General features: G+C 41.4%; 1 protein-coding gene across 2 annotated transcripts; it reads right to left on the bottom strand.

The window, feature by feature from the left end:
* Nucleotides 1-69: 69 nt before the first annotated feature.
* Nucleotides 70-12,484, bottom strand: LOC109037769 (tsukushi). 2 transcript variants are annotated; one of them, XM_019052599.2, is made up of 5 exons: nt 12,001-12,484; nt 8,965-9,456; nt 6,093-6,403; nt 3,359-3,592; nt 70-1,418 (listed from the first exon to the last, which is right to left on the bottom strand). In XM_019052599.2, the coding sequence occupies exons 2-5, from the start codon at nt 9,379-9,381 to the stop codon at nt 1,172-1,174; spliced, it is 1,209 nt and encodes a 402-aa protein (XP_018908144.2). In that variant the 5' UTR covers nt 9,382-9,456; nt 12,001-12,484; the 3' UTR covers nt 70-1,171. The 2 variants fall into 2 exon arrangements, with proteins under 2 accessions (XP_018908144.2, XP_018908142.2); XM_019052597.2 differs by having other exon boundaries at nt 11,896-12,483.
* Nucleotides 12,485-18,280: the final 5,796 nt, after the last annotated feature.

The following is an 18,280-nucleotide window of genomic DNA, read 5'->3' as shown; positions in this document are numbered from 1 at the left end:
CTCTCGAATGTTCATACGGCGTTCTTCCTTAGCACGGCAGTATAGGTGCCTGTGTTGCGTAACACAAAATAAAAAAATCAATAATTTTTATTGTACAAATTACAATATTTAAAATTTCTCAATTCTCAGACTTTCGAGCGACAACTCATCAAAGATTGCCCGATGACTGGTCGAAAATTTTACCAAAAACAGGATTCAATACATCTTTTCGCTCGCGGCCAACCTGGGTCCATTTTCTCAAAAGTTCATCTTTGCATTTTCTACTCCCTTCCGTATAACATGGCAGCGATGTGAAGCAGCCAGTTGGACATCATATAGCCATCAGGGACCACAATTTCCGCCTCAGTTCAGAGATAGTGTATGTAGCATCAGTTTCTCCATGCTCAAAAAAGGGTTTTTATCAAGGAGTCAGAAATTATAGTTCCAAATTGCGAAATGCAGTCCAATTGACTCGTATTGCGTACATCGTCACTTTCCGGCCAAAGTATCAAAAACGCCATGCATCGTTTAATAATTTCAGCCGCCATTTTATTTTTTTATAGAGCAATAAATTGTTGGTTGAATCTGTTTGAAAATCTCACTGAATTTTATCGGCAGCTTAAAGAAAATTCAGTGGAATTTTCGGACAGTTTCGTTGAACAATTTCTCTTTAAAAAAATAAATGGCGGCTGAAATTCTTAAACGCCTTAGTAAAAATGAGTCAGCCTGATGTCAGGCCTGCCGTGCTAAGGAAGAACGCCGTATGAACATTCGAGAGTTGCCAAAATTTCCTTGATGAAACGTGTATTTTTTACGCAATTTAAGTATACTTTTCCTTGAAATTTTCAGTTATTTTAGATTAAATTGCGTACAAAATTGTCTTAAACTTTTGGGGGAAAATATTTACAATTTTCCCAGTAAATGCGGTTTTTTTCGAGGGAAATTCGGCAACGTCTGAAGGCTCATCAGGCGTTTTTCCTAAACGGCAGAGGCTATGTTTCATAAGCTACCCTGGGTCAGACTGATGTCAGACTGCTATCAGACCGATGTCAGACTGATGTCAGCCTGAATCAGTCTGACTCGGGGTAGTTTATGAAACATAGCCTGACGTGAGGCTGACTCACTTTTACAAGAGCGTCGCATGGCGTTCGTGATGCTTTGGCCGGAAGGTGACGACACCCTGTTGCACGGATCAGTAGACGTTATCGGAGCTTTCATTGAGCCTGCTGTAGTGGCGGACGCTGTACTTGGCGGTGTCAACATTGAGCTTGATTCTATTGAGGCGTCGCTTGATCATGTAGACGGCCACCGCTGCGGCGCCGATGAGGATGGTGAGCCACACTCCTGCCAACATCTTGGAGTGCACCGAGTGGAGATGAACTCGGGTCGCCAGGAAATTCGACGATCCCATATTCCGCAGTCCCGGCGGATTCACACAACTGCAACAAAAAATTCCCGCCTATCATTAATCTGCGGACGTATACTTTGTTTACGATGGGCTGTGGGTGACCACTAGATCAACAGGGTTGTCACTGTTAGGGTATACCGGGGAAACCTGGAAATGTCAGGGGAAATGACGGAACTGTCAGTATAAAATTTTAAGTCGCCTTTATTTGATAACTAGCCGTGATTAGCTCGCTCTGCGAGCTGTCACGCCTAGCCGCGGACAGAGGCGGATTGGCCATGGGGGCGGGGAGACGATCGCCTCCTAACAATACGCCCTGAGGGCTCTGGAGGGGCCTCCGTGGAGATTGGTTTTTCGAGTCATCGTTTTTTCCCCGTAATGTTGTAATTTTCGAATCCTTTTCAGTCACCACAAGACCCCAAAATCCTTGAAAATGTGTCACTAAGAAATATAAAAGGCCACCTACAGCTCATGATGCATGATATATAGGGAAATGTAGTGGGCTCCTGGGGTCCCAGACGTGATGAAGGGACCCCCGAAGAATCCTTAGAATGGGTTATTTTGAAGTTCAGATACCTACTCTTGAGTTTGACTCCAAAAAATGCTTAAAATTGCGTTTGAAAAGGGCGAAATATTCACAATTTTCGGGGAGAGGGGCCCCCTGAACAACAGGAGGGGCCCCCAAATGTAGGTCGCCTCCTAATTTTTTTCCTGCGACTCGCTCCGCGAGCCGCCCTTCATAGCTTAAGTTTAATGCAAAGACAACATCTCCGTCTCCATCCTCTTATTCACCGATTTGCACAAAAATCGATGAAGCAGGAGCCGAGAAAGAATTTGAAGCGACGCTCGCCATCTTAGATTTCGAGATTTTGAAATTTTAACAAAAATTTGAGTTTCCCGTCGAAAAATATTCCCTCACTCCGAGCTTTAACGACGCGATTGCTGACGGAGGTAAAAAATCCTTCAAATAAGACGAATACCACTTTAAATACGAAGAAGTATTAAAAATTGTAGCACGTCTAGTTGAAGGCGCTTTACGTCTAGTCGCAGTGCCAGTATGTATGAGGTAGGCAATAGACTAACTAACGGCAACTCACAAGAAATCCTACATATAGTTAGTCCATCATTGTATCTCTTAGTCTATAGGAACCACCCATTTCAACCAAAAGGGTTGCTCCATACTCCCTATGTCTTCTTTGTCCTTGCCTATCAATTTCAATAATCAGCCCACAGAGCTGCACCGAAAAAAAATTACCAAGGTCCGTTGGTACCTTTATCATCTCACTTTTTGTACCAATTATTGGTCATTTCACCAAGACAGACTGGTAAACTTACCTAAAAACCGGTATTTTTACTGTTTTTCTAGGTAAGAATACCACTTTTATTGGTAATCGATTCCCGGTAACTTTGCCATTTTATCTCGGTAATTCTACCATAGTCGATAAAAAATATTGGCGTTTTTACTAAGGTCCAGTAAAATTACCGAGATTGTTCAATAATTTTACCGAGATTTCTCGGTAAAAATACCAATTCCTTAAATGGCAATTTTACCAAGAAAAAACTGGGATTAAATCTGCCGTGCTAATGGAAGAACGCCGTATGAACATTCGAGAGTTGCCAAATTTCCCTTCATAAAACATGAATTTTTGACGACATTTACGCACATTTTTCTTTGAAATCTTCAGATATTTTAGATCAAATTGCGTTCAAAATAGTCTGAAAATTTTGGAAAAAAATATGCACAATTTTCTCAGTAAATTCGGGTTTTATCGAAGGGAACTTGGCAACGCCTGAAGGCTCATACGGCGTTCTTCCTTTGCACGGCAGAAATAGAACCCTGAATTCTTGGTAATTTTACCCTTTTCTCAGTAAATACGCCGGTATTTTTTTTCAGTGTGCCACCGTCAACTCTCAGTCTAAAGAAACCCTACACGTAAATCTCTGTGGGTGAAAAGTGATTGGTGAAAAACGCACCGAAATTCGGGGACGGTGAGGGCGGGTGCCAGATGGAGTCTCCACATCCAGTGGATGCGTCTGTCGCAGCTCCACGGGTTCCCCCGCAAATCCAACCACTGCAATCTCAGTAAGACCGGCTCCAACTTCTTCGGCAAGGTCGTCAGGGCGCAGTGCGAGAGGTCCACCCATCGCAGCTTCCTGTTCCCCCGCGAGAACGTGTCCTCGTCAAGCCTCACCAAATTCCTGCAGCTCCTGCAATCAATTCCAATATATTTACCGAAGTAGCATTGTCATCTACTTTCTAGGTGGTGCTCATCAAGAAAATGTCTACTTTCTAGGTAGAACAATTTTTTGAAAGAAAATAGGTATAAAGTAGATCTAGAAAATAGACACAAGAAAAAAGAAAGAAAATACATTTTTTCCTTGCATTTTCTTAAAAGAATAACATTAAGAAATTGGCTAGAAAATGTACGCTCATAACGCGTTCCGGAGAGTACAAATAGTTATAATTGCGCCTTAGCAATGCGATGGAAGATTGATATTAAATCAGCCTCCACACTGCGGACTGGTCAGTTTCCCTTTACTGCTGTTGCAGTTTTGACCGCAAAGTTTTGGTGTGATCAAGTTATGCTTGTATTTAGTGAAAAGATAATATTTGAGAAGAATTAAAAGTAAACAAGCTCAGGAAGAAATAGAACTAAATAATATGAACTCAATTTAACGATCACCTTAAAAGGCATCGAAAAAGTACTGCATTCTTTCTGCTTTGGAGGTACTGAATTTTTAGTAAATGTCCTGAAGAAGGGCTGCAAAAGTGCTTAAAATTTGCCGGCCAGTGTTTGTTGACGCCCATCTATGTAACGGAAGGTTCCTGATTCGGAAAGTTGTTAGTTTCGAAAACGCCTTCAAATTGGCGTGATACCTTACGCGTTCCGGAGAGTGCGAATAGTTGTATCATTGCGCCTTAGGAATGCGATGAAAGATTGATATTAAATCAGCCTCCACGCTGCGGCCTAGTCAATTTTCCTTTAATGCTGTTGCAGTTTCGACCGCAAAGTTTAAGTGTGATCAAGGTACGCTTGTATTTAGTGAAAAGATAATATTTGAGAAGAATTAAAAGTAAACAAGCTCAGGAAGAAATAGAACTAAATAGTATGAACTCAATTTAACGATCACCTTAAAAGGCATCGAAAAAGTACTGCATTCTTTCTGCTTTGGAGGTACTGAATTTTTAGTAAATGTACCAAAGAAGGGCTGCAAAAGTGCGTAATATTTGCCGGCCAGTGTTTGTTGACGCCTATCTATGCAACGCAATTATCCTGATTCGGAAAGTTGTTAGTTTCGAAAACGCCTTCAAATTGGCGTGATACCTTACGCGTTCCGGAGAGTACAAATAGTTGTATCATTGCGCCTTACCAATGCGATGGAAGATTGATATTAAATCAGACTCCACGCTGCGGCCTGGTCAGTTTTCTTTTACTGCTGTTAGTGCCATGGAAAAGCATTGCGGGTATAGGACGGAACGAGCCCGGCGCCCGTTTCTGCCGCCAATCCAGGCCCCCCTCTACCTTCTTCCCCCTTTGGCACTTATCTTTCCGTTTTATAGAAATACGTCCATTTGAAGAAAGCTACGTGTATTTTTCCTTGAAATGTTCTGATATTTTAGATTATACCGCAAACAAATTCGTCTGCAAAATTTAAAGAAAAATATTCTTAATTTTCCCCGTAAATTCGCTTTTTATCAGAGGAAATTGAGCAACGCCTGACGGTTCATACGACGTTTTTCCTTAGCTAACCACTCGGGCCCATGTTTTCAATTTTTCAGTGCAGTTTGAGATTGACGAGTGGATCACTCTTTTTTACCAGGGATAGTGGCGTGGCGTGCTTCCCGAAATATCGTTTGATTCGTCTTTAAACCTACTGGGAAGGATCGATAAATATGTTCACAACGAACACCTTAATAATCAGTTCTTTACCATAGCTTCAAATGGGAACATATCAATACCTAACCGATCATTAACGCCTCGCTACTGAACAGGACAACATTTTCGGCTCCAGCAAATCGGCAACATCGTCTATTCTCCATTTAAACCTATGGAAATATATCGATTCTTGGAGGGGCCAGGTCCTCCGAAAAGAATGGAGATGTTGCATGCGTGAGGGATTTGCGATTTGACCATCGATTCTTATGTAAAAGTTCGTGAGAAACACGATGGTGCCACTACTGGTTTTCTCTGAAATCATCTCCCAAGCTCAAAAAAGCTCTCAATGTGAGGCCAAAATGGAGGGAATATCCCATATCCCACCCTGCCCTGAGAGTCCACCTCTACATCAAAACAAACTCTCCATGCAAAGATAGGGAGCCAATACAACATTGACAGGGCTGCCACTTCATTTGGGGACTCCAAAACTGAAAACACGGCAACCCTGCTAATGTATTTGCTCCCTATCTTTGCATGGAGAGTTTGTTTTGATGTAGAGGTGGACTTTCAGGGTAGGGTGGGATATCCCCTCCATTTTGGTCTCAACTTGAGAGCTTTCTTTTAGCTTGGGAGTTGATTTTCAGAGAAAACTAGTAGCACCATCGTTTTTCTCGCGAACTTTTACATAAGAATGAATGGTCAAATCGCAAATTCCTCACACATGCAACATCTCCATTGATTATTTGGTATAGGTTTAGATGGAAGAAATCCGGTGTTGCCAAATTGCTGGATCCGCCTCTGGCCCTGGGGAATTATGAAAGTGAACTCACCTGAAGGAGACCTCTTCCAAATTCTCCAGCTCGCCGAAGGTCCGCTTGAGGGTCTCGTTCAAGTTGGGCATGCGATCGAGCTTCAAATAAACCAAGTTGTTGAAAGCGCTGAGCCGCGTCAGTTCCTGGGGCGTCGCCTCCGTGCCCGAGAGGTCCAGATCCCGCACCCCGATCGGGACGTTCTCGATGCAGCGCAGCGGGTTATGAGAGATGAGCAACTTCTCCAGGGCCACCTTCTCCGGGGCTGGTGGAGGTGAGATCGCTCCGATCAGGTTGTTCGAAACGTCCAGGATCTTCAGTCCCGGCACGTTCTGTACGAAATTAAAACTTCCAAGTCACCAACAGAAAAATGGACGGAGTTAAACAGTGGCGTGGCGTGCTTTGCGATATATCGATTGATTTGTCATTTGAACCCATGGAAAAGGATCGATTAACAGGGTGTTCGCAGCGAACACCTTAATAATCGATTATTTACCACGGATTCAAATGGGGAAATATCGATAATCGATCACTCACGCCACGCCACTGGAGTTAAACAGAAAGGAACCAAGCTACATCGGGATCGAACCGAGTAAAAGAGGTTTAAAGTTTGGCTCCTGCATAAGACTCAATGCAAACGATAAACTTCAAGTTCAATTCCTGCAAAATTTGCTCCAACAAAAACTTTGAATTTTTGGCCATAGATAGTAGAGCAGTGGTTGAGTTCAAAACCATTCATAATTCAATTTTTTCCAAAATGTGGGGTGGTTCCTTTCTGCTTAACTCAGTCCACATAAGAAACGAAAAACGGCGGAAACAAGGCTAAAAACATGTGAAAATTATCTCGGGACGTTTCGATGTCTTACGACACCACCACTAACCGCTAAAAAATACAATGAAAATAAAACAGAAATTAAAAAACTGGCTGAATTTCATTCTAACGCCTGGATGCAACTTTTTGAGCTTCGCAGATATCCGTGTTGCATAAGCACAGAGGTTAAGGCGTTTTCACTCTGCAGGCACTCACCGCACTTTACTCGTGGCGTGGCGGGAACGAATTTGCTCCCCATCTTTGCATGGAGAGTTTGTCTGGATGTGGAGGTGGACTCTCAGGATAGTGTGGGATATCCTCTCCATTTTGGCTTCAACTTGAGAGCTAATTTTGAGCTTGGGAGTTAATTTCAGAGAAAACCAGAGGCACCATCGTGTTTCTCGCGAACTTTTATATAAGAATCAACAGTCAAATCGCAAATTCCTCACGCATGCAACATCTCCATTGTCCATAAAGAACTGTTGAATCCCTGAAAGTACACTGGAAAAAAAAAAAAAAAAACACATTGGATCTAGAGTCCAGACTCTTGAAAACATTGACAAGGAAAAGGACTCTTGATTCAATCAGATTTAAAGCTTAAATCAAAAGGAAATTCGCTCAAATTAAGAGGCTTGGTTCTTGGTTTAAGCAAAAATCCGATTGAATCAAGAGTATTTTTTCTCGTCGATGTTTTTAAGAGTCTGGACTCTACATCTAATGGGCCTGTTGCATGCAAGAGATACAGCCGTGCAAATAGACTTTTGAGAGGTTAAATGACACGAAAATTACGATGGTCACATTAAAAAAGTCTGAAATACACTCCTTACTGCGCAATTTGTGTTGTTAGGAACGCGCTTTTTCAAATTTCCCGCGTCTGGGGGCAGTTTTCTAACGGAAATAATTAACGGCAACTCGCGGCTATTTCCGGTCAACTAAAACTGACAACATAACCTAAAAATCGGAGTTCGTGACATCGTGAAATGAAATGTAGAAGGATTGCGTTGGATATTTAAAAGTTGATCGATTTGGTTACCGCATAAAGCGTATATGGACCACTATAAGAGATCACGTTGGGTTTGTAAACAAACTGAAGGAAAAAATAACAACAACAACAATGACTCGGCATCTTCCGGAAATCACCGAGCCCGCCGTTTGCTCGTTTCCGGTGATTAGAAAACTGCCCCCAGACGCGGGAAATTTGAAAAAGCGCGTTCCTAACAACGCAAATTGCGCAGATAAGGAGTGTATTTCAGACTTGTTTAATGTGACCATCGCAAAGACATAAAGACGGAGGGCTAAAAGCAAAAAATGAAGCTTCTTTTCAACCACCTCTACTATTGGCTAGAGGATTGGCGGCGAAATCGGGACAAGTTTGAATTCAAATATAGGGCGGGAACTGAATAAAATAATTGCGGAAACAAAGTATTTTAGGTTGATTTTTGCCCAAATTCAGGTACAAACTCATATTTTTTTAACTCTAGGTTAGTTTCCGTCGGTCGTCGACAGATTAATTTCATTTGGGAGTAACGTTGATCTAGAACTGTAACGGCCTGTTTGAACCTGCAGAACCACCATAAGCAGAAGAAAAACTAACTTTATCTGAGATTACTGCCTGTTACCGAGCAAAAGTAGGTGTATTATGTTAGGACGCAGAACAAACTTTCTTAGTATATTCGTTTTAGGAATTTAAAATACGTTTCGAAGAAGAAATATGCAAAAATCAAGAGGACAAGTTCAAATCAAATTTCCGTTTGCCGCCATGGATTCCCGCGCTCATTTACACACTCACACAAGCGCGCAGCGCCGAACCTAGCTTCACTTTTTCCCCGTGCTTTTAGATACGAGCGCTCCGTCTTTATGTCTTTGGACCATCGTAATTTTCGTGTCATTTAACCTCTTAAAAGTCTATTCGCGCGGCTGTATCTCTTGCATGCAACAGGCCCATTTGTTTTTTTTTTCCAGTGTAATAAAGCTGACGCCAAGAGGCCAGTGGAGGGTCTCTCGTCTCTGCTTCTACCATTGCCAACTTAGCAATGGAGGGTCTCTTGTCTCTGAAATAAAGCGCCCTGGACGGGATCCTACCTGAAGGAAGCCCCAGCTCAGGTGCTCGAGCTTGTTGAAGCTGAGGTCGAGGACTTGGAGGCGGGCGAGGCTGCGGAGGCCGAAGTGGAGGGCCCTCGTGTCGTTGAGCCGGTTCCTGGACAGGATGAGGATGTTGAGGCCCGCGAAGTCCGAGAGGGCCCGCTCGCTCACCACCGAGATCTCGTTGTCGGAGACGTCCAGCATGTAGACGACGCGCTTGAGCCCCGCGTCGTGGCCGCTCACGTTGAGCCTCCGCATGTGCGTGTGCGCGCAGTTCAGGAGCACCTTGTTCTCCTCGTAGGTCTCCGTGAAGCAGCTCGGTGAACCGGTCGCGCTAGTCGTCGACAGGGTGGCCACGCTGAGCCAGGCCAGGAGAATGAGGCGATTCGCGATGGGCATCGTCCTGGAGATCACCATTCATCGCCGGAAATAGGGAAAAATCAGGGAGTTTTCACCAAGGCCAATCATTCCCCTCCTTTCTTTACGCCTCCTCTGAAAATTGAAAATGAAAAAAATATAATAATAAAAAAAAAACTTAGTTTTTCCAGTACGATACTCGATGAGGTCACCCCATGCGTAATACAAATTCCTGAAAAGCTGGAAATAGCTGAAAATTCCGGGGATTCAGGAGATTCCGGGAAAAGTTCCGATTATTTGAAAAGTTCCGAATTCCGGAATTAATTCCGGGAAATGGTAGAACTGAACACAAAAAACACAAACGTTGGCACATGGCATTTGCGCATTGGCATTGGTACATTGGCGGATCTGGCAATTTGGCAACACCGGATTTCCTTCATTCAAACCCATGCTGAATAATCGATTCGTGTGAGAGCACCTGGCCCCTCCAAGAATCGATATATTTCATTATCATTAGGTTTGAATGAAGGAAAGACAATGTCGCCAATTTGCTAGATCCGCCAATGCAATGTGCCAATGCCAATGCGCCAATGCCATGCGCCAATGCCATGCGCCAATGTGTGTGTGTGTTCTGCCATTTCCCGGCCCTGGTAAAAATTGGCGATAGGAGCTGCGTTGCAAAAGACCACAGGAGTTCTTATAGCCGACTGAAGAAGGCGATAGAAAATCAAATAGCTGGCTGTATAGAAAGTGGAAAAAATCATACGGCCGGGCTACACGAAGCGATAAAAAATTATACAGCCGGGCTATAGTTCCTATCGCCGGGCTTTACACTTTTTCGCCTGGCTGTTGCTTTTTCGCCATCGGCTATAAAAGGCTATAAGAAATTGTGTAGAAATTCGTGTGTTTTGTAAATCCTTAAGTTTGTACGGAATCACCTTAATATTTACAAAACGCACATTATATTTTCCTTTACTACATATTTTTTTTCATCAGATAAAATGAGAATAATCCATACAGAGTGTGCAAACATTTCATAGTCATAAGTTGAAAAACGCTGACTCGAGATTAAATAAGAGAGCCTAACTCAAAGCGGAGCGGCGGCGCACTGGCGCCTACAAACCTAACAGGGATACTTCACGCATTGCAAGTATCCCTGTTAGGTTTGTAGGCGCCAATGCGCGTTTCTCGCTGGCTGCCCGCCTGCCGCGCCGCGCCGCGCCGCAGCATACCACGGCGCTTGAAGCAACTATTTCACACCAGAGGTATTGCACAGTATCATAAGAAATTGAAAGCGCTCCAACATATTAGGAATGGCAGGCATCCTTCAAAAGTACGCAGAGCTGCGCGTTCGCGTTGGCTGCCCGCCCGCCGCGCCGCGCCGCAGCGTTCCACGGCGTCTGAAGCAACTATTTCACACCAAAGGTATTGCACAGTATCATAAGAAATTGAAAGCGCTCCAACATATTAGGAATGGCAGGCATCCTTCAAAAGTACAGAGCTTTCCTCGCAAAATAAATCAAGATACTACGGTCCAAAAAGAGAGCGGTAGTCCAAAAACTCACTAAGTTCTAGCATCCGTAATTAGTCCACTTTATCACCAGGCTATTGCTTAATCGCCATCGGCTATAAAAGGCTATAAGAAATTGTGTTGCCGGCTGTAGAAGCTATTGGAAATCGTACAGCCGGCTCTAGGTCCATGGTGTTTTGGAACACAGATTCTACTGCCAATTTTTACCAGGGGGAATTAATTCCGAAATTCCGAACTTTTCAAATAATCGAAACTTTTCCCGCAATCATCTGAATCCCCGGAATTTTCAGCTATTTTCGTAAATTCCTCGGAATTTGCGGTATTTTGCCAATTTGACCATTTATTTGATCAAATTTCGGGACTTTTTGATCAAATTTGACGATCCTTGGAACTAAATCGACCGGGCATATTTCGGAATGTTTCCCCGGAATTTTTCTCGGAACTTTGGCAAATCGGAATATGTTTCCGGAAATCGGAATTAATTCGAAATCTTTTGATATAGTAAAATGGCAGCACTGCGTAGTTCCGTTTGGGAAAATCCGGAAGCCGTACGATTCACATGGCAGAGAAGAAAAAGTTTCAGCACGAAACAGAGGAAGGAATAAGGAAGAAGATAGTACGGTGGGTACGATCACAATGGACGATTTTTTTATTGGAAATTGCCATCGGGAGGTTATACTAGATGTTAAGGTAGTTTTTTTTTTGCCCGTAGAACCACCTTCAAATTCGTGCAGGATCCAAGATGGCGGCCAATCTTTTTTTTTAAGTGCTATATCTTTGTTGCCAATTGTCCGATATTGATGTTCTTTTTTTCAAGTAGAAGCCAAAAGAGTCCATAATAAAAATAAATTATAAAATTTACGACAAAACCAATAGTTTTTCCAAATGGTTTTAAAAAAACCAAAATTTTAAAGTGAAAATTAAAACAATGAGCAAATCACAAACTTGTTATTTTTCGGGAATTGTAGATTATTAGCGAATTTAAATTGATTCTCCTAGGTCTAACGAAGTACGTTAGTAATTTGTCAGTTCATACTACTTACTCCTGAATCTCCGGAAGTAAGGATATAAGCTCAAAAAGCACAAATATACAATTGTTTTTGTAGGTATGGCTCTAATTGGACCCTGCTACATTGAACTCAGCCCACCTTCGATGTAGAATTGTGTAAGGTCACTTATGTTATCTAGAATTCCGTAGGTCATACTGAACACCGCAATGTAATTAATAAATCGTTTTACACTTATCCGTCGAAGGACGCGATTATCATTGGGTTTCGACGCGCACTAAAAAAATCTACCTGGGAGTCTTTTTTTCCACTATGGTTCTACGTGCACATTTCAAAAAAATGCGTTTGACGAGCAAAGCATGTTGGGTCTCTCACACAGCTCTGTTTGTTTGTTTCTTTTTAAAACTAAATTTTTGATCATTACAAGACTGACATTGCAATGAAAAAAAATCACGCGAGTAAGGGAAAAATTACACTGGAATGTTCATTATGAATAAGACGCGAACTGCTCAATATTGTAGGCGTTCGTATGACTGATTCCTCGCCGATTTTTTTTTCGACACCTCAATCAACTACAACAGTTGAGATGGAGACAGAGTACATACTCATGAGTTTCTGCACTCGAGTATACAAAGTTCTGTCGGGATTATTGCCGGGTTTACCCAGACTTATCTTTGTAGTTTCGCCCGTGAAGATAAGTGGGACAAGATAAATACGTTGATCCTCTCAGTGCATGAGAAGAGAACCCACGGCGCGGCGCTTACTGCCGCGCCAGCGGGCCGATTATTGAACTTGATAGACAAAGCTATAGACAAAGAAAACGAAGAAAAAATGGATGGATCCAATTGTGGAAGCGGTTAGAGTACTTATATACGGGAGAGTATTGCCATCTCAATCCTTTTACTGCAGAAAAAGTGTCTCACTCTCTGATTGGTCGGCTATCATGGAGCCCCAAGGTTGGCCCAATGTAAACGAACCCGAGCTCCTCCGCTCCTAGTCTGGCCCAATGTAAACAAACAAGATGGTGACAAAGTTTTACAAAGTTCTAGACGTGATTACGGATGTGATTGAAATTTTTTTTATTATCAACCTCTGAGCTGAGTTCGAATCGAACTTTGATGAGTATTTTTGCCGAAAATTAAACTGTGAGTGAGATTATCATTCATTTCTCAGCCGATAGTACGTGTTCCTCTGGGTTAGGTTTGTTTACATTGGGCCAACTATAGCCTGAAATACTGATGAACCGTAACGTATTAAAGGTGTGGTTCTTTCGATATTTTTCCTCTAAAAAAACCACGCCTTTATTACGTTGAATTTCTTCGTCAAATTTGGTACATAAGGTTTTTAGACTCATGACAACAGAAATGCGACCTCAAAATTCGAAAAAAATGACAAGTAGCTGAAATTATGGAACGAATCAATGCGATATATCGCATGTCGTTTTGACACAAAAAATTGCGTTCGTCAAATCACCTTAACGAGCCTTAAGGGTCTGAAGATGGTGATAATTTAATTCCTTTAATATTTTCCCGAATCCCCATTTTGGGCGCTTCTGGGTACCAGATGCGCCCTTTCCAACCGTTCGACTCCCCCGATGTAACATGTACTATACTACATGCCCTTTTGCCTTATGGGTAATGACGCCATTCTGGTACACCCGGGAAAATTGGATTTTTTTCTGCATCTGGTATTCGTAAAAGTTTTCGTGAAATGTTTTGCTTTTAAGCATAACAATCTCGCACGGACGTATTACCTGGTTAAAGTATTTTAGGGCCTCCTTATGCTTTAAATACTTATATCCGAGGCAGTACTTTCAGATCGATTTGAAAATATTACGAACAGTCACGTGATCTCTTCATTTTAGTGACGTATTACTGTGCTACTTTGTGATTGGTTCATTTTCTTGGCGCAGCATCGACACGTCAGCTGTTTGCGGCATTGAGCGGAAGGTTTAAGGTTATGTCATGGACCAAGAGAATGAATAAGGACCTCCAACTCCAGTTAGCGGAGACATTAGCGCTGCCTGGTCACGCCGTGAATATGGGTCCAGCCCGCGCCGATGTCACCGATGTCACCGCCGGCCGGCCGGTCCCTCTCTTCCCCGCGACCCGCGCTTCCCCTCACCACTGCTGAACTCCTCTTCACGCGGCCCCGCTCCCCCACGACCTGCGCGCCCTACCTCGCGGCGTCGCGACGCCGCTGTCCGCTAGATCGCGTTGACGCACCAGCTTTAGAGGTTCCGCCGCTCTTTCCCGTCGTCTGATTTACAGTGCATCCTTTAGGTTTCTGTCGAATTGTTTGAAAGAATCGATTACGCGAATCGATTCGATTTTTTTCGAAAGATCGATTAATCGATTTAAAATCGTACCTCAAAAATCGATTTTTAAAATCGAATCGAAAAAATCGTTTTTTCCCGCGCACGAGCTAATTTCAGGCTTAGAAATTTTTAAAGTGAAAGAAAGTTCTACTAGTGGCGTTGATTAAATCGGTAGGTAGGATAAAATAAGTAGGTAGTGAAAGTGAAAGTTCAACTAGTTCAAGGAATGTTTGACGTTTGACCGTTTTGACGGTTAAGAAGTTTTGTTTACAGTATTCATTCAAATTTCAAAGAGGTTATGGTCGTTATGGTGCTTGAAGATCTGTTCAGCAATTGCAATTAAACCTAAAAGAATGTATTAGAAAGTTTACCAAACGCTAAATACCTTCCTTCTGGACCCGCGTTTGAACGTAAGTAGGTTTGACGTGACGTTTAAAGAGTAATTTAAACTTTAAACAGAGCGAAAAAGTCTGAACGATTTTTTCGATTTTTTTAAATAGAAAATCGATTGAATCGATAAATCGCCTCTCACAAAATCGATTCAAAAAAATCGATTTTTTCTCGAGAAAAAATCGATTCGTCAGAATCGAATCGAAAAAATCGACATCCCTATCACCACCAGCTCAAATTCATCACAAAGTGCTCACTGCTTGTGGAAAGTTTCAGATCTTCGCGGTCGATCTGATGTTTTGAAGGGTTTAACGGTTAATGAATCCCACTTAAAACTCCATCTTCGTCAGTCTTCGGGTGCATAAGTTGGTAGTAATATGCTTTGCCAAAGAAGCGCCCTCCAACGCTTGGGCGTTGGAACTGCTTGTTTCTATTCTACCCATCTCTCAATCTAAATCATACCACGTCTATCACATAAACCTCCATATCATTTCAATTTGTCTGCTATAGGCCCCACAGAGATATAAGCCATTAACCCAACAGGAAAAAGAAAAAGAGAAAAATAACGGTGGCCGTACCGTGAAGTGAGTGCATGGGATAGATGGGATATGGTATGGAAAATCGATGGCTAAAGTGCGAAACAACGTATCTCCCTTGCGGTATCCCAGAATCTCCGCGTCTTTTTCAAGAGAAGGAGCCTAACTGTTTAGCTTGAAATTCGAAAAGACTGTCCCTCTACCTAGGAGGAAAAATCAGGGACGTTCATAAAAAATTACATCGACTAGTTTTCCAAAGAGAAAATAAAGAATGACAGGAAGTCTGTGACATCGCAAACGGAGGTACATGGTTTCGCATTTTAGTCATCGAAATTTTAAGGCTCATATCTTCGTTGATACGAAACGTAGCCAGTTTAAAAGTCGTTTCATTAATTTTCTCGAAAAAGTTCCTTCAGAAGCACCCCTAAAAGCGAATTGTGCGCTAGCATTTGATACTAGCCTATTACTCTGAGTTTTCAAAACGCCTTCAAATCTTGCTCCTGCAATTTATTCTGCAGGAAATCATAATTTCCAATACGCTCATCAATTCAAGCTCAAGCAGGGGTTCTGAGACTCACTTATGATTGTTAGAGAGTCTGTAAATAAGAATTTTAAAATGTTAGGGTGTAGTATGGAAACTTCGGATATTTTGTGTTAACTACCATCCATTTTCAAAGATGTGTATGGTGGTAATTGGTAAGACTTGGCTTTGTTCCGCCATGAGCAGAGATTCTCTTCCTAGAATCGCCTCAGCTTGTCCTCCAAGAATCGTATGTTTTAACTATGCCTGTAGTTGTCCAGCTTGATAACAACTGCAAAATGTTTTAATTTTTTTTTTTTTTTAATTTTTTTTTTTTTTTTTTTTTTTTTTTTTTGTGCTGTGGAATCGACACAAAAATATCAAAAATTTAAATCCTCCTGTTACTGAATTTACACTTTTTTTGTTGTACCACTCTACATCCAGTAAAAGTATCTCTTCGTAAATCTCAAAATTTTCTTAAAAAGCTAAAATAAAGTGTGAGTGACTGAAATATTTTGGATTTTTTCTTGTGAACTTTTTTGAAAAATAATAGAGCCAACTAGGCAGTGAGATGAGATTTAAGCTTGCACCCATAGAACTGCTGTGAAACTTAGAGGGTGTATTAAAGTTTTTGAAGGTGTTGATGTTTTTCGCCCTCACCAAATTAGCTTCTCAATAGTTAGACATTAACAGCTTAAAATACATATTTTTGTGAAAGAGATGTTAGAGGTTTTAACCAACCATGCTCTCAGTTTCAAATCGTTATTATTATGCAACCTGACGCCCTCTACTGGCTTAAAAATGAAGTAAAAACTCAAAGTTTATCATCACCAATAATATGTAGTGTGTTTCTCATTGGAAATCCGTGTTACAATTTTTTGCTCTGACGTGATAGAATTTGCTTTTTCAACAAGGTAGCATCCGGCTGCAAAAAGGCACTTTATCTCAGGAATAGTCATGTGTTTTTCTTTTTTTTAAAAATACCGATAAATAAAGGCAACTGAAAATAAACGGAAGCAAGTTTTGAAAACTTTATTAAATTTGACGTGCATGGTTTCCACAAAAAAGTCACTGGCGTCGGGTCTTCTCTAACTTTAGAAGAGAACAAATAAACCTGTCATTGTAGGCTGCCTTGCTACAGCTTACAAACAAACTATGTGCTCGGTGTAAATTTTGAGAAAATTGAAGAGAAACTTTGATCATGATTAACGTAGGGGCTAAAATTAGAGTTGCAAGTGCGAAAGGAAAAAGAAAAACGAATACTTCCTTGAAACTAAAATTGAATTCCTCATCATATTACACCTTAATAAGGAAGCGGGACACTGAATGTATTGATGTCCTATCTCAGCTCTGGCTACTGCTGCAGAAACACACTTGTTGTGAAGTAGTTTTGTGAAGTTTTCGATGAATAGAGAATTTGCAGAAGTTTTAAATTTTGTGAATTTCATATTTAAAATGATACAACTAGAAAAACTGAGGACGAGGATATCCTTGGTTTCTAAATTGAGCAATTATTGGAGAAAATATGACAAAATGACCTAATCTGCTGAAATGCATGTGTTTAAATAGAAAATACCACCAGATGACGTCGTAAGGTGGCACATTTTCTCACTTTTAAATCTATTTTTTTCCAATTTCCCATGCCAGAAAAAAAATTATGAAAATTACTGCGAACTCAGCTCATCGAACTACTCTCAGATGAAGCAATAAAATTTTTGTGTGCAAATTCTTTATTACGTTGACTAGTTTTTCAAGGGAACCATGGAGATGACAGGAAGTCGGAAACAGAGATACCTGGTTTCGTACTTCGGTTATCGATGTGTATCAAAGAAACCTTTTATACCTCCATCGAAAACATACAAAGCATCTTACTCCGTCTCTTGTGTGAACAAATCACTACCACTTTGCAAGACACGTATAAACGCAAAGGTCAACTATGCGTTGCACAATCCCTAGATATTTAACGGAAGCAAAAAGCGAATGACAAAACGCTAAGTTTGGAACATTGTCTGTGTCAGCACTGACAGAAAATTTTACCATTGCGGCGGCAATATTGACTTCCTACGTCACTCCGGGGACTGGTGTAGCCAAGTCTTCCTAACTTCGAAATTCAGCGATATTCGCATGGGACAATCGAAAGGAATTATTTCGAATGCCTTGCATGTGGCATTCAGCCGTACTCAGGAAAAGCACAGTATGAACATTCTAGAGTTGCCAAATTTCCTTCAATGACATTTTTATTTTCGAGGAAAGTTACGAATATTTTCCTGAGAAATTGTAAATAACTTCAGGCAAAGTTACGAGCAAGATTATCTGAAAAATTGAAAGACAAATATTTACAAATTCTCCCGAAAATTCGTGTTTTATCGAAGGAAAATTGGCAACGCCGAAGGTTCATACGGCGTTCTTCCCTAGCACGGCAGCATTTTCGATGGATACGGTTAAAAAATGTTTATCTTAACCCTAGCACTTCGAAATTTCCGACTAATTCTTACTTTTCCAAAAGGAAACTAACCTAAATATCTACTAAATATTTTCTGAGGGTATTTTTGAGTGAGTGGAGGAAATTTAAATCTGAGGATTTCAAGAAAAAGATTTGACTAGTTTCCTTCTTAAAAAAATAGAATATGAGCAGAAGTTTGCAATATCGCGATCGAA

Source organism: Bemisia tabaci, chromosome 9 (genome assembly GCF_918797505.1).
Source record: "Bemisia tabaci chromosome 9, PGI_BMITA_v3".
In the NCBI taxonomy this organism is placed as follows: domain Eukaryota; kingdom Metazoa; phylum Arthropoda; class Insecta; order Hemiptera; family Aleyrodidae; genus Bemisia; species Bemisia tabaci.
The sequence above is the reverse complement of the archived record's forward strand: the minus strand, read 5'-3'. Positions and strand labels throughout refer to the sequence as shown.

What these genes read in the sequence shown, in the direction of transcription:
- LOC109037769 (XM_019052599.2), bottom strand. Translation starts at nt 9,381, where the DNA reads ATGGTGATCTCCAGGACGATGCCCATCGCGAATCGCCTCATTCTCCTG. An exon ending in TGAGCTGGGGCTTCCTTCAG is followed by an intron (nt 6,404 to 8,964) that starts GTAGGATCCCGT and finishes AATTTCGTACAG; the next exon opens with AACGTGCCGGGACTGAAGAT. An exon ending in TTGGAAGAGGTCTCCTTCAG is followed by an intron (nt 3,593 to 6,092) that starts GTGAGTTCACTT and finishes AATTGATTGCAG; the next exon opens with GAGCTGCAGGAATTTGGTGA.